Raw genomic sequence first — 15,607 nt, 5'->3', positions numbered from 1 at the left:
AAAGTTCAGCCTCGAAAGATGTGATTCGCTTGAGAAGCGATCTTTTCTTTTCTTTTGTTTCCGAATCGCTTAGCACACATCAAGGTCAAGTCATAGCGTTAAGTGCCCTGCCGAATGCAGAAGGTCTTAACTTACTGGCGCTTCCACGGTGTTTGAGTTTTGAAGAAGTGGCTAAAGTAGTGTGGATACCTAGTTTCCAGGGTGGAAATAACAGTGAAACCGCATAAATCACACTTAAACGGCCCCAGTAAACCTCTTTATTTCCACCCAACTTCCTCTTCTTCGGCGGGATGTGCAGGTTTAGTGGGTGGTGGTTTGGATTTTGGTCTGGTTGCAGCTCAATGCCAAAGAGGCATAAACCGCACAAGAAAATTTACGTGGCTTTGCCACTGGTTAAGGGATAAGGGAAAAGGTACTGCGAATGCAGTTTTCACTTAACGGCAAGTGGCACATAAATTTCAGCAAGGACGCAAATACACTTCACCGGAAACCAGGCGGCGGGCTGGGTGGGTTGGTTTGGAAGGTTCTGACAGTAGCCGACATTTGCTGATAAGTGGACAAAATGTGCATCGCTCTGATTTGTCGCTTCTTCGCCGCTCTTTGGCAAACAATCTTGGCAAATATTTGGTGGCAAGGGCACTCGAGTCGAGGCACCGTCGAGGTCAACTGGTGCATGAAATTTCGAGGCAGGCAAAGCAGCTGCAGAGTGCAAGAAAAGCAGCTGCAAAACAGGCAGCCGAAATCAGGTCCAAAAAAGATGGTTAAGTTGGCTTGAACTGGGAAGGGGAAGAACTCTAAGGCAAGCGAAATAATTTCTACATTTTTGGCTAAGCAAATACTTCATCTTAAATCCGGTAGAAATGCCTAACGAATCCCCCATCATCTTCTTTACAGGTCACTAAACGATGAAGCAGTTTCTGGGCGATTTGCTGGCGTTTTGAGCGCGGCTGCTGAGGCGCTTAAATAGCGTCCAGGATTTCCTGCTGACTTCTGCTTAACCCAAAACCATGAAGCAGCTCTCCAGCCTACGCCTGGCCATTGTCGGCCTGATAGTCCTCCTGTTTGTGCTCCATGTGCTCAGCAAGGAGCATTCCCATACACGCAACCAGCAATCGGCCAAGAGATTCTCACGAGACTCGAACTCTGCCCGCGAGCGGCGACCGAACATAATACTCATCCTTACAGATGACCAGGATGTGGAACTTGGCTCCCTGAACTTCATGCCGCGCACCTTGCGGCTCCTTCGAGATGGTGGAGCTGAATTCCGCCATGCCTACACCACCACGCCCATGTGCTGCCCGGCGAGATCCTCGCTGCTCACCGGGATGTACGTGCACAACCACATGGTGTTCACCAACAACGACAACTGCTCCAGTCCCCAGTGGCAGGCCACCCACGAGACGCGCTCCTATGCCACGTATCTCTCGAATGCCGGCTATCGCACTGGTTACTTTGGAAAGTATCTGAACAAGTACAATGGATCTTACATACCGCCTGGTTGGCGAGAGTGGGGAGGTCTGATTATGAACTCCAAGTACTACAACTACAGCATCAATCTGAATGGACAGAAGATCAAGCATGGCTTCGACTACGCCAAGGATTATTATCCCGATCTGATAGCCAACGACTCGATCGCTTTCCTGCGTTCCTCTAAGCAGCAGAACCAGAGGAAGCCCGTCCTGCTCACCATGAGTTTTCCGGCACCTCATGGTCCCGAGGATTCAGCTCCACAATACAGTCATTTGTTCTTCAATGTGACCACCCACCAGTAAGTATAGTTATACAACTTAAGTATCTTTGAGATCCATCTAACATTTAATGTTCACCTACAGCACTCCATCCTACGATCATGCTCCAAATCCGGACAAGCAATGGATACTGAGGGTAACCGAACCGATGCAGCCCGTGCACAAAAGGTTCACCAATCTCCTGATGACCAAGCGCCTGCAGACCCTCCAAAGTGTCGACGTGGCCGTGGAGCGGGTCTACAACGAGCTGAAGGATCTTGGGGAGTTAGACAACACGTATATCGTATACACTTCGGATCACGGCTATCATCTGGGCCAGTTTGGTCTCATCAAGGGAAAGAGCTTTCCCTTTGAATTCGATGTGAGAGTGCCGTTCCTTATACGAGGACCTGGAATCCAGGCCTCCAAGGTGTAAGTGGTTTGAATGGAAAAATGAATTAAGAACTAATGAAAAATATGCTGCCACAGGGTGAATGAAATTGTGTTGAATGTGGACCTGGCGCCCACTTTCCTGGACATGGGTGGAGTACCAACGCCGCAGCACATGGATGGACGCAGCATACTGCCCCTGCTGTTGAGCAGGAATCGCGCTGTGCGGGACAACTGGCCGGATAGCTTCCTGATCGAGAGTTCCGGCAGGAGGGAGACGGCTGAGCAGATAGCCGAGTCACGGGCCCGCCTCCGAATCGAGAGGCAAAACATGAAGCTGGTAAACAGCTCATTGCTTGAGGACTTCCTTGATGGGGAGACCACCACCACCACCACCATTTCGAGTAGCATCACCAGCACTGCCGCCACATTGATGAGTTCAACCGTCCAAAATCAAGAGGATGCTGAGGAGGAAGTGAATACGGATAACGAAGAGGACGATGCCATGGACAGTTCGGCAGCTGCCCTGGAAGACGATGATCTCGAGGATGCTGCCCTAGAGGAGGGCGACGAGGAACTGGTCGATCAGAACAACGATCTTCCCCTGGCGCCCTACATAACAAAGATGATGCGCCTCAACTCGGAGTGCTCCGATCCGGCCCTGCTTAAAAACTGCCTGCCTGGCCAGAAGTGGAAGTGCGTCAATGAGGAGGGACGTTGGCGCAAGCACAAGTGCAAGTTCCACGTAAGTGATAATCAAAACTTTATTGAAATATTTTTTAAATTACCTTTACAATTTCAGCTTCAGTTGGAGCATCAGTTGGCCATAATGCCCCGGAAGCAATATCAACGCAACTGCGCCTGTTTTACCCCCGATGGAGTGGTCTACACCAAGATTCGAGCTCCATCCGCTGGATTACATCGCGTGAACAAGCGCACTCATCATGGCCATGCTCGGCGGAGAAACAAGAGGGAGGTGTTCCACACGGAGCTACCAGACGAGATGGAGGAGCTACTGGATCTCAATCAGGCTGTCGATCATATGACAGAACTGCATCGCACTAAGCGGGACTTAACCGGAAGTAGCAACGAGACGATTGCCCAAGTCATTCAGCAGATACAAGCCACTCTGGAGATCCTGGAGCTCAAGTTCAATGAGCATGAACTGCACAGCTCCAACTCCAGTGGCAATTCCTTTGAGCGAGGCGAGAAGTATTCCAAGTCTGGTGGTCATCGCTGCTTTGTGGATGCGACTTCGGGCAAAGTGAACTGCTCCAATGTGATATACGACGACGAGAAGACGTGGCGTACCTCCCGCAACCAGATCGACATGCTGATCAAGCTCTTAAAGGACAAGATTGGCAAGCTGAAGGATATGAAGAAGCAGCTGAGGGAGAGCAACAAGCTGGCATTGGCGGCTGGCCGAAAGAACGATAACCGGCGAAGGAATGACCCTAACTTGTTGGATGGTGGCGCCGGACCAGAGTTCAACATGAGCTACTTCACCGATACGAACAGCACACCAAGGTCAAACGTCGTTGGCCAAAAGGAAGTATTCCGAGGATATGGGAATGCCAACGTGTTCGATTCAGTGGAGCAGCCTCAGTCGCATCGGTTTGCCCCGCGAGCCGAGTGCTATTGTGAACCCGATGTGGGGGAGAGGTAAGTGGGATCAGTGGACAAGGCATTAGCCTCTCTAACCTCTGGCCTCTGTTCCTATCCAGCCATGCGGACTCCAAGGAAATGGCTCGCGAGGCGCGGAGGAAGCTGAAGGAAGAGCGGCAGCGCAAGAAGGAGCGAAAGCGCATCAAGAAGGCTCGACTGGAGAAGGAGTGCCTGTCCGAGAAGATGAACTGCTTCTCACACGACAATCAGCATTGGCGTACTGCTCCCCTGTGGAATGATAGTCCTTTCTGCTTCTGCATGAACGCCAACAACAATACCTACTCCTGCCTAAGGACCATCAATGCCACCCACAACTATCTGTACTGCGAGTTTACCACAGGCCTGATCACCTTCTATAACTTGACCATAGGTAAGATATAAATAATAATATACTTTAGGTTCGATTTAAAATAATTTAATTTATCTTACTTATTTCCCTTGTAGATCGCTTTGAGACGACCAATCGCGCAGCTAGTCTAACGCCTGGAGAGAGATCCCACATGCACGATGCACTGCAGCAGTTGAAGGGCTGTCGCGGACGCAGCTGCAGCATCCGGCGACACCAGTCCCACCTGGAGAGCGGATCCAGTGCTCCACTGCTGCCCATCAATCAAGTGCACCGCAACAACAAGCGAAAGCATTGTAAGGTTCTTAACTTGTTGAGTTGATTAAGCACAAGTTATTTCCTGTTCCGCCAATCGTTTCAGCTCCCCTGGCGGGATCCATGGGCAACTTTGGATTTGTGGGCCCACGACTGGACATGGACGGACTGCCTCCGATGAAGCGGCGAAAGCTGTCCAAATACAACAGGTTAAGTGATTTTGTTCAAAGTTACAAGAACTAAGGGTCTAACTTATTCCTTAAACTCTTACAGATTGACTGGATCGCAGCAGTCGCACATCAAGCGGCGTCCCTGGAAACAGCAGCCCCTTCAGCAGTCCCCCAGATTCTTGCCCACGCATCCTGGTACCCCAGCCGCGGCCTAAGGATAAAGCTTGATGGAGTGACAACACCGCACATATCCTATGCGTACCTTTTGTACCTTGCTTGCCTGCCCCTGCTCTTTGGTTTGCCCCATTGGATTTCTTCATACATAAATAAGACTGTGTTTTAATCTATCTACTTATGTTTAGATCTGTTTAATCGAACTGTGTTTAGTCCAGTCCTTGCTACATTTGGCTTGCAATATTTATAGTTAGAGCTGAACACTTGAGTTAGCTCTTAGACCACCTAATTTGTACATAAATTTAGTACCGAAATTCTACGTAAACTAAATAAATTATTTAGCGAATTGGTTAAACGTTAAATTAGTTGAGTACACGTAGCAAAGAGTTTTATTAATTCTAGCGAATCCAAATGAAATTGTATTTATTGGCCAATGCTAAAGGAACAATGTTAATGTGTATTAGAGAACTAAAACCATATTTATGACGAACTAGATACGTTTTAATTGTTAAGTGCCCCACCCGAAATTCCCAAAGACGTTATGTAGCAGCCCCGCTTGAAAACGAACAAATATGTATATTGTATCTGCCAAGTTAATAATGTCATAAAATTAACTCAAATTAAATGTAAAATTAATTATTTAAAACAAGCATTAAATAAAATTGCGAATAATAAACTTTTATCACGAATATTCGAAAATTCTTACCAATTTGAATTGAAACTTCATTGGAAAAATTATGGGCATACTTTTAGGCTGCGCTGATCTGTACAGATTTTTACATAACGTTCCGAAAGAACTTTTCGCCAACTTTTTTCAAACAATATTTTTTTTCAATTGTAAGCATTCATAAAATGTTAGCATAAATACATATAGCACCCTCTTGGTAACAACTAAAAGTAATGATATAACTTTAATAATGCGAATATACAAAATCGGAAATTAATTTTAATCACTACCGGTTATCAGAACCTAAATCCTTACAAAAAGCTATATTTTTGTCCACATCTTTTGTTTGGGCAATCGCATACCACTGTTTTATATGATTTACTGCAAGCACTCCTCCGTTTAATTTGGTTCAAGAGCGTGAGTTCAAATGATAATACTAATTATCAGGCAAGAATATTAGAGATTACCTGTTCCGTTTGCCGTTAAGCCTTTGTCCCCACGATTTAGCAACACTGTAAGGTGTGTGCACTCCGCTGAGATAGTCTTGATAACATCTCGAAACGGATAGCGGCGAGAGCGTGTGGCCCCCGATAAGGTGAGTTCCGTTGGAAACAGCTGGGTGGGGTTCGGGGTCTCTTAGTTCCAGTGTCATCAGCATCATCGGCAACAGCCGATTTAAATAAGATCACCCTAGGGCGCTAATTAACCCACCGAGATGTTTTCATCGACTGTCAGGTATGTTTACTGCCTGGCAAATTCACACTTGACACTTGACGCGCTAATTTCCGCTGCAATCCGGGCATCTGGGGATCGGTGGGGGGGCCTGATGATGGGGTGGCTGCCAGTTTGGCTCGAGCGGAGAGCAAACGCTTATCTGAGTTATCAATAAACGCAGAGAGATAGCGGTCCGCTGGGAAAGAGCAGCGGGGCCAATTCGAAACCGGTCTGCGCGTTTCGTGGAGATATCGTGTTAAAATTTTACGCAACCAATGAAGCTATCAGCTTGAAAATGTTTTTATTGTGGGCTATGCGACAAATACAGCCCGATCACATGATGAACACAGTTCAGACCTGGCAACCCGACAACAAGGCCTCGTCCACAAGTCCAGACCACTTTACGATTCGCCAGCTGCTGTTGAGATATCGTGCTGAAATTTCACAATGCCGAGAATTGCGCCCCGAATCGGGGCCTGCCTGAAATCTGATGGTGGAACTTTATGCCAGGGCACGTATTTCGCTTTATGGAGGGGTTTTAAAATATTCGTGAAAGCAATCAAACTTTAGAACTCAATCCAGTTTAAAACGCCAGAAATATGGTTGCAACACGTTTTAACTTTAAACAGCTCGTTCTGGTTCTTGTGAGCTTGATAACTTACTATATCGGTTTAACTCTTAAATATATACTAACTATATTGCATTGTTTTATAAATAATATGTAATTTTTCAAATTTCGGTTTACTCTGTTGAGACTGTGCTGTTATGAAATACGTTTATAATATTTCGACTAGTTCGAAAACAATTAGCTTCAAAACTTAAAAAATGTTATATATTTGTCTTCTTTGTTAGTCTTTACAAGTTGAAACAAAAAAATCAAAAGTAAATCATTTATGATTTGTATACTTGTAAACAAATTTATAAGTATTTTTTCGCATACAATTGAATTGTTTTCAGACAAAGTTATGTGTTTATGGGAAGAAGAAGCCTCATAAAAAAGCAGATAACAGTCATACCGAAATTCGCCTGATACCCTCATTCAGGGGGCTGAAACCAAATAAAGATATTTGGAATCCAAAATAGGCCCTCTTTAGATTGAACCTCTTAATAAGTATAACAATCCCCTAACATTATAATAATGACCATAATTAATGACCGATAAATGATGTAAATTATATAATTTGGTTTTACTTTTACTATATTATTTTTACAGTTTATTTCTACATAAATACATATAAAATAATTAGATCAAATCTCTGCTGGGCAGTGTACAATCTAGGCGTCCTTCTTGGGGCGTGCTTCAAGCAGCTTTTGGGTGACCTGCCGCAGGAGTTGCAGCTGCTGCTCGTACTGGTGGACAGTGGCCAGCTCCTCGGCATGGTTGTGGTGCGTTGGGTGATCCTGGTCGTGCTCATGGCCGTGGGCGTTGCCCGAGCTCGACCTGGTCTCAGTCTCTTGGTGATCGTGTGCGTCCTCCGTCGACGAGCAGCTGCTGTGGCTGTGGCTATGACCATGTCCGCCACTGGAAGCTGTAACGAAAAGTGGTTGAACTCAATTAGTAACGATATCTTTTAATGTCCACTTGAGGCGGAACAATCTAAGCCGTAAAGTGTGCCAATCCTTATCGGCTAGACCCAACCCCATTTCCACATGGTGATTTACACCTGCTTGTCCTTCGATTCCCAAACATTTTTCGTCATGGCAGCTCGGAAAGTCGTTACAATCGAAACCCATTTGAATCACCTTGATCTAAGTAATGATTTATGATCGTTTTGTCCCGCCCTTATCTAGCCCACATACATTTACTTATCCGACTTTCGGTTAATCACATATTTGTGGCTAAACGTTTTTTTCTGAATTTTATATCCCGTGCTCATCATACGAATTTCTTATACGGTTTTCACGGTGCTTTTTCGATGGGCAACCCCCGGATTTTTGCGAGATGACTTCATGACAGGGACGGGATTTTTATTTCACCTGTTTGCTAGGTACACAGACAGACAGACAGATAAAACCGTCTTATATGTGGGTATGCAAAATAAATCGCTGCAAGGTCTGCTACAAGGCCAACCACGCAGCGTCCAGCGGATCAGCTATATAGAACCTGTTCCCGAATCACCCGAATCGATTCCGGTTGAAGAATCTCCACTGACAAACCCGGTGACGGGTTGTACTAATTACCCCTAAGCCTGGTTACTAATATATAAGTACATGCATGAAAGGATTATATCAACATTTAAGCTAAGGTTTGAAGAAATTTCATTTCATTGTAGTACCTTTTGAAAACCGGATTTATGTTTATGAATTAACACTTATTTGCCACGGTTTTTTGTCATTACCTTAACTTACGGTAATGAGAAAAATATTTAAGAGACAAGTGCTCATAATTTTGAATTTCCTATGGTAGTAAATTGAGTAAACAATGGATTATAATATAAACACTCTAATTTGAATATATTAAATCGTCTTTCTTCCAAAAACTAATCTATGTACATACATAAAAATCTCTTTATAACCTAAGAGGTCACCTCAGAACCAAAACTTCTAAGGCTGCAGCGACAATATTTTTCCCCAATATTCTAACTATAGTAAGGGTTTTTGCTTGGACTATAATTTTATAAATATGGTAATGCACAGATGGTACTTACTCAACTGCTGAAGTCCGAACATGACCAGGAAGCCAACGAACAGGGCCAAGTAGGCGCGCAGACCAGATCGATTCTTGGAGAGGATCTCGAAGAACACTACGTAGATGAGCGTGCCGCAGGCGAAACCTTGCAGGATGGCCGATACCAGACTGGGTCCAGTCGTCTCCTGGCCGTGATTGATCAGGATTCCAATGCCAATACCCAAGGGACTGACCACGGCGAAGGTCAGCACATAGAGGACGGCCAGGGTCATCCGAGTGCGGGCCACGATCAGTTCGACGCCCACGCAGAAGGCAAGGACCAGTTTGTGGGCGGAGACGGCACCGAACATGAACCACACCGAGCTGGCAGAGCTCTCCAGGCCAATGGCCATGCCCTCGAAGAGTTCGTGAAGTGAGAGGGCGGAAACGATGAAGAGTCCACGCAGCGAGGAGGCCAGCATGTCCCCGGCGGAGGCATCCTCTGCGATCACTGGCAGATGGCTATGACCATGTCCATGACCATGACTGTGGTTATGCACATGTCCATTGGCCTGGTTCTGAGGCTTGGAGGCGAACTTCTGCTGCTCCAGATCGCTCTGCAGAAGGTTCTGCACCGACAGGGTTCCCAGTTCGGCAGTGCCCGGCAAAGGTGGCGGTGGAGCAGTTGGAGTGGTGGTGGTGGTGCCCTCGCTGGTGGGTTTCAGCAGGTGGCTATTCCGGATGCTGTGACCTCGCTCGAAAGCGGCGCCGGCCTTATCCTTCTGGTGGTGATGGACATACGTATGCATGGCCTCCTCGATGAAGTACATGAGGAAGAAACCGCAGCACATGAGCAGTTCGGCGAGGGGAAAGGTCAGCTCCCCAATGATGTTGCACTCCTGCAGCTCCTCGACGACCTCCTGGACTTCCGGCAGCAGATGCAGGAACGTGGTGGCTAGCAGGACACCTCCTCCAAAATACAGCAGACACTTGACCACAATGGCGGAGCGGGCATTCGTCTGGCTCTCCGTCCAGCGGTAGCAGCGGTTCAGCAGGAAGGGAATGGAGCCGCAGATGGCGCTGGCGCAGAACAGCACCACCATGGCGGTGACCTTGGCCACCAGCACCCCACTCCCATCCTCATCCTCCTCATCATGGTCGTGGTCGTGGTCATGATCGTCGTCCTCCCCCTCGTGACGTGCTGTCCAACGGCCAGCGGGCTCATCGATTTGCAGGAAGCACTTGAGGAAATTATTCACCTGCGTTTGATTCATCTTGGTCGGCAGCCGCTTTTGTTTTGTTTTGATTGCTTTCGATTTAACTCTTTTTGTTTGTTTGGTTTTCCACTGATCGATCTCTCGAAGCAGCTAAAACACTCCAGACGACTCTCCTCCTCTCGGCCCACTTATGGCCAAAAACAAGCAACTCTCTTGGCTAAAACAGCAGCATGCGTTGCGCTTGGAATCTCAATCGACTGGGTTGTGGGTTGGGTTGGGCTCATCTGGTTGGGCTGGGTTCTGCACTTGCATACCGCTTAACTTTTCACTCTATTCAGCCACTTTTCTTTCACTTTTGATGAGTTGCTAATGCTAATTGGTAGTACTGATCGGTTGTTGGGTTGGGTGGTATTTATGTATATTTTTGATTCTAGTTTTTCTAGCGCACAGGTGTTGAACGCTTGAGGCGACCTCGCAGACTGACGGAGTCGGGATTTGGTAGTTCGCTTGAATATCTTGCGCGGGCTCGACGCTACAGCTCTCTTTTTATTCCAAATGCTCCCACTACCGAAGACCCGACGTGAGCAGCAGGTTAAGCAGGTAAGAAACACAGAGACCGCTCTTAAAGCTCGCTCTCCCACTCGCGAGCGTTCACCTGTGGGCCTCTTGTTCGTTTGGCAATAGCGCTAATTGTCTTGGAGCCCAGCATAAGCATACAGATTTATGTATATAGCTATAAATGTATCTATATCTAAACACAATGCACAAAGGCCAGAGCAATTGAGTAATTGCATCCGTTCACTTTGGCTAGCATTAAAAGGCGCCTGACCTTAGCCAAGATGTAGGATCGCAACTTTTACTTTGCCGCCACTTTGGTGGCCGGAGGCAAAAGCTCCTGCTTTGTGGTTTGCGTCCCGGCTAATTGGTAACACATATAACTAACGGTTCTCGGCATAAGCCTTTTTCAGGGTTGCCACCTCTTCCCGTTATTAAAAAAAAAATGGTACTCCTTTGAATTTTTGATTATAAATAACAAAATCGAAAAAACAACTTAAGAAATGTTGTTTTTTAGGATTTTTCTTTTAATTAATCTCTAGTCATGCTTTAATATTTTCTGGGAAGACAAAAATGTAACGTTTTTGTTTTCACTACATTTTTTGTTAGGGGACGTTAAAAATTTGTATTTTGGTTGTCGGTTATAAAAACTAACCTATAATTATGTAGCGTTTATACGAATAATATGTATAATAAATGTTGAAGAATAACATGAAAGTGAGTCTTGGTAAACTTATTTCCATAATCTCATATCCCAAATAACAAAATTGTAGAACATTTTTTTGCATTTCTAAATAAACACAATAGCTTTATCCGTTATTGGCTTCCTCAAGAACTGTAAATCCATTGACATGAAATAAGACGCCAGCTGCTATTAAATCGTGTTTGTGAGATGAGTAAGTTCCGCTGGGAGCGTGGACGGATCGTGAGATGACTGTTAAGAGGCACATGATCTATCAATTAGTACAGTCAACCACACTAAGTCTTTTGTTTTTCCTAGCCTGTTAATTTATCATAATTTATTTGGCAATAAACATTTCCATTAGTTAGCTTAAGTAGCTAACCAAAATATGGAAAAAAAACACAGTTCATTTTTTCAATAATTTTTCATTTATTTTGGTTTCAATTTTTTCTTGTTTTTTTGTTGTTTTCATATTTTTTGTTCGTTCTTTTGTTGGTTGTTTTTCTCCTTGGTTTGCTTACATCGTTTTAAGTTATCATTTGTTGTTGCCGTTATACTTATACATTAATAATAAATCATTTTTTTACACAATATTTCTGTTGTTATTTTACTTTATTCGCGTTCGCAACCGATATAATGCCTACAACACTCCTGTTGGAAAATATTTCTGAGTACTCCTCCACTCGCGTTATTTATTATTTTATTTCGCTCTATTAGAATTAAATTGTTTCGATTTACTTTTGTGTTAAAACTGCTTTGCCGCAGTTAACAATGTTAACTGCTTTACCTGCAAATAGCTAAAGGCCTGCGTGCACTGCTTGCTTGCCAACCGTTAAACGCTTTATCTTGGTTATCTTCGATCTGCCCTCTTTGTCTCGCAAATATGTATGTAAATTTCCTTTCTTGAATACATAAATCAATGCATGGGTTATTCATGTGTTCTTTTTTTGTTTATCAACATTTAAAGTACATAATGTATGTATGTATAATTTTTTTTATATTTTATTTTGTATAAACTAGTGCGGTTTTGTTGGTTTTCGGATTCCTTTTCGTCATAGAAATATCAATTTTAGCGTAATTTGTTTGTGTATCTTTAATATGTCATATATAATACAAATTAGTTTTTTAACTATACAGGAAATTTGGATTAATTGTATATGCAATGTTATTCATGTAAAATTTGAAATTTGATTTGCTGTTTTAGGGTGTTTTTTTTTGTTTTTTTGCACTTTTTATATGCTAGAAAGATTGCAAAAAACACGATAGATTTGCATTGTTCTTGTATAGTTAATGCTATTCTTGTTCTCCTTGTTATATATATATTTGTAATAAGTATAAAAATTTGTTTAAAATATATATATTCCACATACGATTTGTTGATTTTAGCATTACTTTTCTCGATTCATGGAGGTGTTATGTAGAGGAAAATCAAATTCGTTCAGAGTCGGAGATGTGTGTTTTTGGGAAGGGGAGAAGTGGGGAATAGCTGCAGGCAACTCTTTTTAGTAGTAGTTTAGTACTCATATCACGTAATATCAAAGAAATGGCTCAGTACATTAGTATTTACCTATCAAGTGATTGATCTGTGCGGAAACGTGGGGAGTTCCCTAACAAATTTATTCCGCTAACTTCGCACATCATAAACGAAAAATTACCTAGGAAACGATTCAAAAATAAATGCTCCAATTTAATTCGGCTACCAAAAGGGATTTCTACATTTTGATTTATCCGATACATAGACGTGTATATATATCAAAATACTTTTGTGTGTATATATGTACATATTAGCATTAGAAAAGTGCATTCAAAACAGATCTAAACCAAGCTGCCTACGCTGAGTGACGATTCATACACGTATACTGTATATCTGATACATCATATAGCTGCATACGTACAGCCATTATCAGACAAATACCAAATAATTTCATCAGCAAAGTCAACACATTTTGTTTTTCAGAGGCGATTGTGAAAAACAAAAACAATAGATTGACAATATTAATTATACAATTTTGAAAAACGTGTAAGACAGTGAAAGTAAATCACAGCAATATACCATTTTCAAAGGGTGTCAAGAAAACAAGTATTACCTTTGAGTCTAAGACCAAAACAAATTTGTTATTAAAGATGAGCAAACGTATTCCCATCACGCTGCTTTTTACACAAAGCATTTTTTTCTAATAAATTATTATTTGATCTTGTATGTCATTGAAGATTTTTCCTGCCCATTTGGTTGGATCTGGAAGCATAGTACATTTTCCTGCCGAGAAGACACTTCTTTATTTAATTCCTACATTGCACTGTGGTAAATTTTAGAAATTTTGGTTTGAAGTCAATCGAAGATGAGTGATCATAGTAATGTCGCCCACAATGAAATGCAAAGTACGCAGAATGCCAAAATGGTTTGCTATTTGTCTGACAATGGTGCACGTATTATGTTTAAGTTGGTTTCATATAGCTGCATACATACATATATTTATTTTAAATAGTTTTAAAAAATGATGTTTATTTTCGCTTTCTTTTCTTTCATTATAATTTACAAGTTTGTTGGTTGCGTATAAATATGTTTTCTTCCTTCTCTCATTAAATGATGCTGCACTAGTTTTGTTTTCGTCTCTTTTAATATATGTTTATAATATATAAATATGCTTTAAGTGGTTTTTTGTGTGTTTAAGTTTCCGTCAGTTAAGAGCAATAGGGTTTTGAGGGGTGTGTGGCATTGGTAGTGGTAATGGGGAGCTTTCTTTCTTTCTTTCTTTCATTCCGAATACCTTCACAAGAGACACCGACGGGAGGAGCTGCCTAGGTTGTGAGGGATTCTTGCTTGAATTGCCGTGTCATTTCTAGTCGGTTTGAATTACGTTTGAATTTTGTTTTCTTTTTTATTTATAATAGCATTAATTAATAATATAATTAATAATTATAATAATTTATATAATAAACGCAAAATTGGTAAATAATAAAAATAATAATAAAATACAATCATTACAATAATTAATCAAAATTGGTTTCATTTTGTTTGTTTTTACTGTTTTTTAGTGTATTTAATGTGTACGGGGGTTCTTTTGTTTTTGTTTTGTGGTTGTTGGGGTTTTGTTTGTTTGTTTTTTTTTGTTTGATTTAATATATTATTTTTTTGTTGCTTTTTGCATTCTGCATCTGGCTTTATATTTATATAAATTACAACGGAAGTGTCGGTGTGTTTGTAGTTGGTGTTGGCGTCAGCATCGACGCGGATGGAGGATAACGCAACGTGTGCTGCGACGTTGCCTGCTGGATATAATCCTGACTCGGATTATTCAATACGCTATCCCGTGAGTTTGAATGTGAAGTGGCGCGCAGCAGGGTGACTGCCTCGCGTTCTGGACTACATTGTACACCGTCTAGTCATTTTTGGCGCGTCGATTTCTTCTTCTTTCGTTTAAAGAAACAACAACATCTGGAATATAAGGAACCACTGGAGACAGTTAACCAAGGGACAGAAACGAGACGGATACGGATACGGATTCGGATTCGGATTCAGAGGGGGAGACGTAGGCGGAGGCGGAGGCAGAGGCAGTGGCAGTGGAGTGGTCGGGGGAGAGAGAGAAAGAGAGAACGGAAAACGGAAGTTGCGCATTAAAAACGACAAAGCAAAAAATTCACTATATATCTAGAGGATCTGTTAATCAATGTATCGATATATCTATCCAATGTCGGTGTTGTATAGTCTGATCTTCTAAAGTTAAAACCATTTTGTAGTCTACTCCTGACATTGTTTTTAGCTAGCTTTTTCAATATCTTAATATTAAATTAATAACTTTAATCTGAGAATGATCTTAAGATCACAAATAGTTGACTATCCTAATCTTCACCTAAATATCTATAAAGCTGCCCATTTATTTTTTCCATTGAATTTATTTTTTCCATAGTTTTGTCTATACACAAATCAAGCTATTTTGCAACACGTCTAATCAGCTATGCTACATATCGATATACCGATTAATGGATCGTCTAAGTAACACATACTTTGTTTCATCGACCACTTCGACTTCCGGCTGCTGTGTGATGGGCGTGTTTGAGTGTCCGGCCGTGGGATCGTCCGGATTTAGTTCGCCATTCGTCGAACTCACAACCTGCAAAGGAATGACAAAGAGCAAAGAAAAAGAATGGATACAATTTTAGTATTAGTCTCCACTCGCCATCAACTCTTGTACTAAACATATAGTACCAATTATATACAGTAAGTAGTGATTAAACATAATTGAACGATATACACCGCTTTCTTTCACTAATCAAAAATGAACCAGTTAAAATACAGTCGACACAAAAATTATCGATTGGAGCGGCGGTGTACAGACATCACACAGAACGAAACTGTTATACACACAACAAGGACTATTTCGGCAGCACTACAAATCCAAGAAGACTACGAATGGAAAATTTTTGTATTCAATGCCC

General features: G+C 42.5%; 3 protein-coding genes across 39 annotated transcripts in view; 1 reads left to right on the top strand and 2 right to left on the bottom strand.

The window, feature by feature from the left end:
• Positions 1-5,416, top strand: part of LOC119547922 (extracellular sulfatase SULF-1 homolog) — a 35,618-nt gene extending 30,202 nt beyond the window's left edge. The window contains exons 3-10 of the mRNA XM_037854966.1: positions 895-1,768; positions 1,833-2,159; positions 2,217-2,862; positions 2,920-3,779; positions 3,842-4,152; positions 4,227-4,424; positions 4,490-4,592; positions 4,657-5,416. Of these exons, the coding sequence (XP_037710894.1) occupies positions 1,008-1,768; positions 1,833-2,159; positions 2,217-2,862; positions 2,920-3,779; positions 3,842-4,152; positions 4,227-4,424; positions 4,490-4,592; positions 4,657-4,768 (3,318 nt within the window). The 5' untranslated portion in view covers positions 895-1,007 and the 3' untranslated portion in view covers positions 4,769-5,416. The remainder of the gene's footprint in view (positions 1-894; positions 1,769-1,832; positions 2,160-2,216; positions 2,863-2,919; positions 3,780-3,841; positions 4,153-4,226; positions 4,425-4,489; positions 4,593-4,656) is intronic.
• Positions 5,417-7,288: 1,872 nt separating this feature from the next.
• LOC119563257 (zinc transporter ZIP1) lies at positions 7,289-10,434 on the bottom strand. Its single transcript, XM_037876571.1, has 2 exons — positions 8,757-10,434; positions 7,289-7,637 (listed from the first exon to the last, which is right to left on the bottom strand). Exons 1-2 carry the CDS (start codon positions 9,988-9,990, stop codon positions 7,384-7,386), a joined length of 1,488 nt encoding a protein of 495 aa, XP_037732499.1. The 5' UTR covers positions 9,991-10,434; the 3' UTR covers positions 7,289-7,383.
• A 3,208-nt stretch (positions 10,435-13,642) lies between these two features.
• Positions 13,643-15,607, bottom strand: part of LOC119545705 (casein kinase I) — a 32,851-nt gene continuing 30,886 nt past the window's right edge. For 21 of the 37 annotated variants that reach the window (XM_037851462.1, XM_037851463.1, XM_037851464.1 and 18 more), the window contains 2 exons: positions 15,176-15,282; positions 13,643-14,624 (listed from right to left, as the gene is read on the bottom strand). In XM_037851462.1, the coding sequence (XP_037707390.1) occupies positions 14,555-14,624; positions 15,176-15,282 (177 nt within the window). In that variant the 3' untranslated portion in view covers positions 13,643-14,554. Of the gene's footprint in view, positions 14,625-15,175; positions 15,283-15,607 lie in introns of those variants that run through there. The other 16 variants (XM_037851461.1, XM_037851478.1, XM_037851487.1 and 13 more) reach the window with 2 other exon arrangements.

This window comes from Drosophila subpulchrella, chromosome 3R (genome assembly GCF_014743375.2).
Source record: "Drosophila subpulchrella strain 33 F10 #4 breed RU33 chromosome 3R, RU_Dsub_v1.1 Primary Assembly, whole genome shotgun sequence".
Classification (NCBI taxonomy): domain Eukaryota; kingdom Metazoa; phylum Arthropoda; class Insecta; order Diptera; family Drosophilidae; genus Drosophila; species Drosophila subpulchrella.
This window is presented reverse-complemented; position numbering and strand designations above follow the sequence as displayed.